General features: G+C 38.6%; 2 protein-coding genes across 2 annotated transcripts; one reads left to right on the top strand and one right to left on the bottom strand.

The window, feature by feature from the left end:
- The first annotated feature begins 3,417 nt into the window (after positions 1-3,417).
- rb (adaptor related protein complex 3 subunit ruby) lies at positions 3,418-6,867 on the top strand. Its single transcript, XM_090168064.1, has one exon. The coding sequence runs from the start codon at positions 3,454-3,456 to the stop codon at positions 6,721-6,723; it is 3,270 nt and encodes a 1,089-aa protein (XP_090024190.1). The 5' UTR covers positions 3,418-3,453; the 3' UTR covers positions 6,724-6,867.
- A 1,603-nt stretch (positions 6,868-8,470) lies between these two features.
- On the bottom strand, positions 8,471-9,383 carry LOC149951461 (uncharacterized). The gene is made up of 2 exons (XM_090170031.1): positions 8,995-9,383; positions 8,471-8,933 (listed from the first exon to the last, which is right to left on the bottom strand). Exons 1-2 carry the CDS (start codon positions 9,244-9,246, stop codon positions 8,547-8,549), a joined length of 639 nt encoding a protein of 212 aa, XP_090026157.1. The 5' UTR covers positions 9,247-9,383; the 3' UTR covers positions 8,471-8,546.
- Between the last annotated feature and the right edge of the window lie 1,037 nt (positions 9,384-10,420).

The following is a 10,420-nucleotide window of genomic DNA, read 5'->3' as shown; positions in this document are numbered from 1 at the left end:
ATATATCAAATTTTCAAAAATTATTAAAAAAAATGAAGGTAAATTTTGTTCTATTATCTAATATTGTAATATAAACCAAGGCCTAACAAGTTTTTTTCTCTTTTATAAATTAAAATTATTAATTGAATCACATTTGCAATTTTTATAACCGCAGTACTTTTTCATTATGAACAATTCTAACTGTCAATGGCTAAACTCAGGGCCGTCTTTAGATGATTGGAGGCCCCAGGGCAAAGTGATAAGCGGGGCCCCTAATAATTCCAGACAATTTCTTAACCTCCAATGCGAAGCTCATCGTTGCCCTAATTTACAAATATTGGTTCAAATAAAAAATATCACGAAAAGACATGTTTTAGATAGTTAAATAATTTTAATAATTTGCCTTACAAAAGTTGAAAATGGGGCCCTCCAGAATCTTGGGGCCCTAGGGCAGTGCCCTATTTGCCCAATGGGAAAGACGGCACTGGCTAAACTATATAATACCGTCTTTAAAACATGATTTTGATTGTTACAAATTTGTCATTCAAACCTTTAACGGTTTGTTCGGCCTTGGTTCTATAAAATCAAGATCAAATATTCACAACACCCTTGGAAATAATTCTCTTTTTCGTCGCTAGAGTAAGGTAAATCGTGGGCCCCTACCAAAAACGCAGTGCATGCTGGGAGGGCTTAGGCCGAATTGATGGGGGAAGAGACTCAATGCTACCGATATGGGAATTTCCCCTCCAGTCAACTTTTCTACTCCAAGCTTTCACTGGCTACATCGTATTTCGACCCTGGGTACTCTACAATGGGGGGGGGGGGTTATGATGGAAATTCTACTCATCATTCTATTTCGGTGTCCTCCGCTACGTTGTAGTCTCTCCGTTTACGGGTTTTCTCGTTCCTCGGTTTACGTAAGATGCCCGACACACGCACTTCACAGAACGGGACGTCTTTGGGGATTGCTTGTTTACGCGTTTCTTTATTCACACTTTTCTTTAATTCTCTTTATTTACTCGTCTACGGTTTGGCGGCCGGATTGCGGGTTTCTTCCTATATTATTTTACTTCTCAAGCTGACGGGGGCGTAGGCAGAGAGAATTTAGATAGGGAGAAGAAAGATGGGTTCAGAATGTAGCTCACAATACCACGTGATCAAAAAAACTGGCCAGGTTGATTTCCGGTTTCACGATTTTGTAACCGCCCCGAGAGGCGGGGTCATTATTTGAAATTTGGCTGGAAAACGTATTTGCAACGAATAAATTATGTCGTTTCTCTTGAGAGGTAAATATTTATCAACTATTTACACTGGAATATTAAAACTTCACTATAAAGTATGTTTAAAATATTTTTCGTTCAAAAAACTTTTTCGGTTAAAATAAAAAAACTTGGTTCGGAAACGAACAACCAATGACTGCCAAGAGAGATAAATTCTCTCTGCTGCCAATGAAAATAGAGAAATAAATTTGTTTTTAAGGTATTGTCACGTGACCGGAAGAAGACCTGGCCAGAAATTCGAGCAACGGCCGCTCGTAGGAGCGACATTATGGTTTGTACTAATAAAGGCTAGCCTTCTTCTCCCTATCTAAATTCTCTCTGGCGTAGGTACTTCGGGTTTCAGTCTGAATTGTCCGGCTAGGCGAGGGAATCGGTCTCGGTCATCTGGCTGTCTTCTCTCGGAATGGCTAGATATTGGGTGATCAACAGGTGATTCGAGGGTGTTGAGACTTATTACTGCTTGGCTTATGTTCTTCCGATCGGAATGTCCTGGTTGTGGGTCATCTAGGCAATCAGTGAGGGTTGTTCCGATCATGTGGTTTGCATTGAGGGTTAATTAATATTTAAGCGCGACTTCATCACACATTATTTTATATTTATTTCGACATGGTTTCTCCGGGTAATGCAGGTGGACTTCCTTCCTGGTACAAGTTGGGTTCTGTCGAGTTCTGCCAAAAGCAGAGTTCTCTCTTTTTGGGGCTCTGTCTCTTGGTTTTGTTCCAAGGATTGTAGGCGGAGTTGAAACAAAAGTAATTAGTGACCTCCCTTCTTACGTGGGTCATTGGTGCCCCTAAGACTCGTGTCCTATGATGGTACTGATGACGTCGTCTGATCTACGAAAGGTCGCTCGAGGTTGCGGGGGGGGGATGCCAGGGAGTCTCGAGGTTACCTTCTTTTTGTCTCCAAGCGGAAATGTCCAGGCGCCCTCGCGACCCTATGGCGGCAACCTTGGAAAACGTGCGCTTTTCTTGGGATCTTGCTACCTGATAGTTAATATGAAGCTTGTGGACTTGAAATGACTTCATGGGATCGCTGTGAGCTGAGGGGATTTTACTGGTCTAGTTCGGAAAGTTTTTGGGAAAACCTGGGTGTGGACGGCTCGAAATGTATTGCACTTTGGTCTTGTGATCGAGAGAAAAACACTTTCATTAGCGAGGGATTAATATTAACGTGGCCGAAGGCAGGGATTTAGTTTATAATTTATATTGAGAGAATGGTTTAATTAATTATCTTAATTTTATATTTTATCGTGGGGTTTGATCGAGGCTTATAAACAATAATTAATTTGTATGTATGGTTCAAAAGTTATTTAAGTTTTTAGTTTATCAATAAATTAAATTTATATTTAACACTGGGTTTAGTTTCATTAAATAGAGCTCGGAATTCTAAGATATTTGATGTAGGGGGCTTTAAGAATACTTAACAAAAACTGTAAATTTAGAGGGTCAAGAGTGCGGGGAAAACGTAGTAACAAAAGTAAATAAAACACAGAAAATAAAAAAGTAAGTAAGGGGGGGGGGGGAAAGTGAACCTGAAGGGTTACAGGCCTTATTATAATACAGGTGGATATGATTGAGCCGACAGTTGCTTTGAGATATAAAATGACGTTTTGGATAGGAAGGTAGACTATGAAGTTCTTAGTTTTCCAAAAGACGTTCTCGATAAATTGTAAAAATAAATTATTTTCATATTCAATTTTTTTTTTAAATTGGTACGTCATTTTGGCTCCTACACTCGAAGCTGGCAGTTTCTATACGTTGATAAATTATGCATTTTATGACTTATATAATAACAACACATATAACATTATGTGAAAACAATCATCAAACGCAAGTTGCATATTACCTAAAAAATGATGGAAATGTTTCTAGTTTGAATTTGGCACTATGATTCCGAAATGCAATGACACTCCATAAGATAGTGGTGCCATCTAGAATCCACCAGTCAGTCTAAAAACCAATAATTTTAAAATTAAATTAAATAAATTTTTTACGCAAATACTAAAATTAAAATTTACTTTAGTAATAAATACAAAGTACTATATAAAATAATCAATTGAGAAATTAAAGCAATAGATGGCGCTTTAAACATAATACCACTACGACAACGTAAATAAAAAGCACGGGCGAACACGGTACCGCGTCTTATCGGAAGTAACAGTCACGTAATCAACATATACCAAGTTAAGCTGGAAATGGCTTTCTCTCTGAAGTCTCGTCACGTTTTTTTCATAAATAGACAGAAGTATAACAAAATGGCGAATAATGGGAGTTACGCCGGTGAACGTCCTCCAAGTTCTGGAGAAGCTATCGAATATGTAAATGATCCAGCGGCTGGAGGCTTTTTCGCCTCCGATTTCCGAAAACATGAAGATCTTAAAAACATGCTGGACGGGAACAAAGATGGCTTGAAGTTGGAAGCGATGAAGAGAATTATCGGGATGGTTGCCAAGGGTAAAGATGCATCAGACCTCTTCCCAGCTGTTGTCAAAAATGTCGTGTCCAAGAATTTAGAGGTGAAGAAACTGGTCTACGTCTACCTCGTCAGATACGCCGAAGAACAACAAGATCTGGCCCTATTGTCAATCAGTACGTTCCAGAGAGCTTTGAAAGATCCCAATCAACTTATCCGAGCCAGTGCCCTTAGAGTTCTTTCTAGTATTCGTGTCCCAGTTATTGTGCCAATAATGATGTTGGCTATCAAGGACTCTGCCAATGATATGTCCCCTTATGTCAGAAAAACCGCAGCTCATGCCATACCAAAGCTATACAGCTTGGACCCTGAGCAACGAGATCAGTTGATAGAAGTTATTGAAAAATTACTGTCTGACAAAACTACACTGGTAGTTGGTAGTGCTGTTATGGCCTTCGAGGAGGTATGTCCAGAAAGAGTCGAGCTTATCCATAAAAATTACCGGAAGTTGTGCAATTTGTTGGTTGATGTGGAGGAATGGGGTCAAGTAATAATAATCCACATGCTGACACGCTACGCAAGAACCCAGTTCTTGAACCCAAACAAGGATGGCCATGGTGAATCGCAAGATGATAAACATTTCTATGATTCCGACGAATCTAAGGAGAAGGATGCTAATGAAGAAAAACCATACATAATGGACCCAGATCATAGATTACTTCTCAGGAACTGCAAACCACTGCTCCAAAGCCGCAATGCAGCTGTTGTAATGGCTGTGGCTCAACTTTATTACTATATTTCACCAAAAAATGAAATAAATGTCATTTCTAAAGCGCTAATAAGGCTACTTCACAGTCACAGAGAAGTCCAATCTGTCGTTTTAAGCAACATTGCCACAATTACCACTACAAATAAAGGAATCTTTGAACCTTATTTGAAGAATTTCTTTGTCAGATCGAGCGAACCAACACATATAAAGCTATTAAAATTGGAAGTACTAACAAATCTAGCCACTGAAACCAACATCTCCGTTATCCTCAGAGAATTTCAGACTTATGTGGGAAGCCAAGACATGGAATTTGTTGCCGCCACTATTCAAGCTATAGGACGCTGCGCAAGTACCATAACCGAAGTTACTGATACTTGTTTAAATGGATTAGTTCTGTTGTTGTCTAATAGAAATGAACTAGTTGTGGCTGAAAGTGTCGTTGTCATAAAAAAGTTGCTACAATTACAACCTAGCGAGTACAAGGACATCATTATCCATATGGCCAAATTAGTAGATTTCATAGCAGTTCCAATGGCCAAAGCCTCAATTTTGTGGTTGTTGGGAGAATACGCTGACCGAGTACCTAAAATCGCTCCTGATGTATTGAGAAAAGCTGCAAAAACCTTTGTAACGGAAGAGGATATTGTTAAACTTCAAACGCTGAACCTAGCAGCCAAACTTTTCATAACAAACCCGAAACAAACAAGACTGCTAACTCAATATGTCTTCAGCTTGGCCAAATACGACCAAAACTACGACATTCGAGATAGGGCTAGATTTTTGAGACAACTGATTATGCCTCAAACGGAATCCAACACGCTTTTGTCAAAATATTCCAAAAGAGTACTATTGGCTACTAAACCAGCGCCTGTTCTTCAATCAAAATTCAAAGACAGGGATCAGTTTCATTTGGGATCTTTATCGCACTTCATAAATGGCAGAGCGGCCGGATATCACGAACTTCCAGACTTTCCAGAAGTAGCTCCTGATCCGAGCGTACGCAATGTGGAGGTGGCTACCCCTTGGCAAGACGCAAAAATCGCCAAGAAAACCAAGAAAACCGTAAAAAAATCTTCTTTCTATTCCGAAACGGAATCCAGCTCCGGGAAATCTGACAACTCCGAAGACGAATCTGGTTCCCACGAATACATCGGAGGTAGTTCAAGAGAAGGAAGTAGCGAATCCGGCAGTGAGGAAGAGAGTGAATCTGAAAGCAGGGAATCTGACGAGTCGTCGGAGGAGTCATCGGGAGAGGACAGCGAACCAGCCCCGCAAAAGGTCAAAATTCAAAGCAGACCGAAGAAGCGAGAATCCGCGGAAGAGACTAGTTCGGAAAATTCTGAGAGTGAATCGGAGGACGAAGTATCTTCAGGGTCATCGAGTGGAGACAACAGTAACGCCAATAAAAAACCACCATCAACGACCAAACCAAAATCTAACCTTGATTTACTCTTGGACTTCGATGATTCCGTTCCTGTTCCGGTAATGCAGGCTATGCCCTCACCTAGCGTTCCCATTCAAACTACTTACAATTTGGATAATAATCAATCTGGAAAAAATGTCCAACTTAACTCGGTTGCGCCAGCTTGGGTGTCGCAAAAACCAATCGAACTGTTAAATCGCTATAGCAGCGATGGACTGTCCGTCACGTATCGCTTCCCTAGAAACAGCAATATATATTCTCCCAAAATGACAACGATAGAACTGACGTTTAAAAACGAAGGTACAGACCCTATCAAAGGTATCGCGATAACCGACAAGAAAATAGGTAATATGGAAATCAAGGGTTTCCCCGCTATGGCGCCACTATCGCCAAATTCGACAGCTTTGGCCACGTTGGGAATTGATTACAACGAGAGCACAAACCCGGCAGGATTTGAACTTAAAACGGATAAAAGAACTTTCAAACTGACCATCAAAGCGCCTATCGGAGAAATCGTCCAGCCCATCTTAATGAGTGAAACCGAATTTGTAACGTGGCAAGAGAAACTGAAAGGAATGAATGAGAATGTCAGTCAAATACCTCTACCCGAAGGCAGCAACGACAATGATAAAACCCTTATTTCTAAGGTCTATGAAGCCGCTAACGTTTTACAAATATCCTCAATTGATCCTTCACCGGTAAAATTAAGATTTTCAGGCCAAACCTTATCAACAAAGTCAACCGTGCTCGTTTCTGTTCAAGTGCTGGATAATGGAAAGGGACAAATATGTGTTAATTGCGAAAAGATGGTTATTGGTTCCGTGCTCATGAAAGAGTTAAAAGATCGCTTGTCCAAATAGCTTATCAAATTATTTATATCTTTTCTAGGTGTATACAGAAATATTCAATTTAAATTGCGTATGATACTTATACTTTACTACATGATGTATCCTTAGGCTGTAATTTCTCTTCATAAAAATGTAACTTCAGTTCTTTGAAATTATTCCAAATAAAATAAATATTATCTTTGTTTTCAATTTTCGTTGTTTTTTTAGTTAATTTACACTCGTGACACATTGTATAAAGATTTCCCGTATGTATAAGCTATAGTTACCAACTTAAGTGTTAAAACCCAGTTCTTATATTTGATAAAATCCATAAACTTGCTTTGAAAATAGTTAATATAAATTAGGCTTTGAACCAGTGGCGGATACATATGGGGCGCGCCCCCCACCCCCTTGACGCTTAAGCTTTGCATGTTACTTGATGATTTGTTATTACACTCATAGCTCAAGATGTGTTTTAACGCCCCCCCCCCCTTGAGTTTTTTCTGTATCCGCCACTGCCTTGAACGCTGGAAAACACTATTTAAAACAACTTTGGAAGACTTAACAGTTGCACGACGTGTCTTAGCGTCAGACACATTAGTACAGATTTTTCAACTACTTCTAATATCAATAATCAGCTAAGCTAGTACCCAAGTAACCACACAGGCCTAAGTCATCTAGTGACTTCTGAAGACAATAACCGGTAGCCGATTTCAAAATAATTTTTTTGAACGCGACACTACCTCCGAGGGGCAGCTCACTCCAATGATTATTAGGACACCCTCGTATGATTAAATCATGATTAAAATTAAATCTGTAGCTTTGGCAGTACAATGATTAAATCATGATTAAATTTTTAATCATGATTATTAGGACACCTGGTAAAAAAGTGATCTGCCCCTCGACTACCTCTTTGAAGAATATCAGTCTAATTTATCTGCTCATATACCCTAACATGGCTACGTATTTTCACACACAAAGTTAATTTTAAGATAATCGATTAAAACAGATCGTTTTAAACTCTTTGATCGCAAAATATTCTTATACCTTTAATTATACCATTAAACAAAGATGTAAATTACTCGAAGTAGCTCACGTTGACGATCCACATTTGAACGTCGCACAAATCAAATTCAAGATGTCCGAAATGAAAAGAATAGCTACCATTGGACAGCTGATTTAGTAACAATCTGATTGTCTAGTATTTTCTAACAATCACTCTCAGGGCAAAAAATTGGTCATTGCAGCAAATACGCCACTTCAGTATTTATTAAGGCGTCATCTACGCCAGTTTTTCGAATATACTCTTTAAGTTTTGTAGAAGTAAGATAAAAGGAAATTAAATACTAAACATATTTATCTTTTATATGTGGCGCGTCACTTGGGCAGAACTATTTACCTCCCACCTGAAGTTGACGTTTCAAACCTATTGCTTTGGCCAAGAATGTATTGAAGTTACTAAGAATATTGGACAACAGGATTCTGATTCCCATCCTCGCAGCCTTTGTACCTTAAATTCGTCTGCTTTCCCATTCAAGTTTGCTATATGGTTTGACCTTGAATGCCCCTTAAATGCAGACGAACTTTCTCCACAAAAGCTGTGAGGATGGTACCAGGGGATAATGTTATGCTGAAATATTCTTAGTAACTTCAATACATTCTTGCTTTGGCGTTATAAACTTCAGGATAATAATATTCAATAGACGAGTCTTACCTTAAGTAATTAGCTTACGCGGCCCTTGAAGGGTTATATGGTCTATATAAAAATTATTATTTATAGTTATTCAAAATAATTTTAATTTATTTATAAAATTGGGGTATACAAATTAAGCGTAGTGACAATTTTGACATTGTTATTATGGCGTGTTTGGAATTGAAAGTTGAATGAGTGAATCAATTTGGTTGAGATTATTTAGCTGATTATTCATATTCCTAAGATATCGGACTTCAAACTGCTGCAACAAATTCTTCAACGCGTCTATTTTCCTCAACAAAGGATCTGATCGTCGAAGTTCTCTCGTTAGATGACTGTCCTCGGTTTTGAAAGTGTTGGTTGGTAACGCGTCGCCTCCGAGTGAGTGATCGGGACTCAATTTGCTTAACGTTGGTGATATTCTTTTGGGAACGATTGGAGGATGGGCTGCATTTCGGTCCTTTGCCTCCCGTTTAGGCATCTCTCTGGAGCTACTCTTCGTATCCAAATTTACCGCGCTCTTTTCAACATCTTTTTTGCTATCTTTAACCTGTTCGAGAAAGTATCTTAGGGCATCTTAAAGAAACGAGTTTAATTTTCCATTTCATTACGATTTTGTTGGATTTTTTTTCTGGCATATCGAAGAGGTTATCTTTGAATAGCGGCTTGAATTCGTTCTGCAGAGCTTTTTCGATCAAGTTGAAGGGTATCACCAGTTGCATGTATTTCGATAGGGTTTTTATGTCCATCTCTCGCTCCCAGGACAAAAACGAATCATCTTCCTCAAGCTCTCTTTTAAATTTAGTTCGGTCGGTAATGTTGAATGCGATGTCGCCCAAGCCTTTTTTATGGTCATAAGACATGACAAAATGTTTTATGCCAAGAAATAGTCTTAGGCCTAAATGACGATGAAGCAAGATTTTAAAACGATTAAAATTTGTCAACGTTTAAAAATAGGTGTTTCTATAAAATACGTTAGGTCACGTTTAAATTTTTTTTCTACGTCACTAGCTAAAGTTATTGAAGATAGGGAGCGCGTGGTATTTGAAGTCGACGTGCGAAACGCGCGAGCCAATAAAGCACTAAAAAGCATTTTATACATTTAATTTTTTTATTGATTTATTTTATAGAAACACCTATTAAAATCATAGACCGTTTCTTTTAAATAGTCTCGAGAGAATGAGCGAGCTAAATCAAAATTCCACGCGCTGATACGATACTGAAGACCCACCACGAGTTCAATGCTTGATCTTTTATGTTTTGAAATTTAGGTTTATTTATTTATTTATGACAAAAATAATTGCTCAATAAGCCTCAGGTGGGCTTTTGTTTGAGCATCGCTACAGAAAGACGCAAAACAAAAAATAATATACAAAAATAAAATAAAGGGAGAGACGAAAACAAATGAGTAAATTTGGAAATAGAGGTTAAAAATCAAGTATCTTGCTTTTTTTTGCCTACGAATTCCAGTAGCTATTTTCGATAATTATACGATAATGTTCGATAATATACGTTTTTGAGGAAAATAGGTAAAAACTAACTTCTAACATTTTTTGTTTTATTTAAGATTTATTTTAAAAGGCCTATAACTTGAGTTAATTAAGTATTCAAAATCGATAGATCTCCAAATTCATTTTGCGCGTGAACATACGCCGCCATGTTAGAGTATAAAAGCGTTTAAATAAGCCCCATAATGTAGAAGTAGTATCAAAGATAATTTAAACTCGTACCCTAGATTCGAAATCACTCTCTCGTGCGTTGCCGATAGCGTTTACCCACTTCCCGCCGGAACTCAGAAAAAATTCGCTCCATGGTTTGCGCCTTACCGCAACCACGGCCAACTTCGATCACGCGCTATATAGCGCGGCAGCGTGTGATCGAAGTTGACCGTGCCACAACCGATGGAGCCCGATTTTTCTGAGGTCACGTGCCGGAAAAGGGTAAACGCTTCGTAACAAAACCGTCAATGTGAAAGCTCTCAGTATTCGAATCTAGGGTACGAGTTTAAATTATCTTTGGTAGTATCGAGCGCAAAAA

Source organism: Leiobunum rupestre, chromosome 3 (assembly GCF_980474605.1).
Source record: "Leiobunum rupestre chromosome 3, qqLeiRupe1.1.hap1, whole genome shotgun sequence".
Classification (NCBI taxonomy): domain Eukaryota; kingdom Metazoa; phylum Arthropoda; class Arachnida; order Opiliones; family Sclerosomatidae; genus Leiobunum; species Leiobunum rupestre.
The sequence above is the reverse complement of the archived record's forward strand: the minus strand, read 5'-3'. Positions and strand labels throughout refer to the sequence as shown.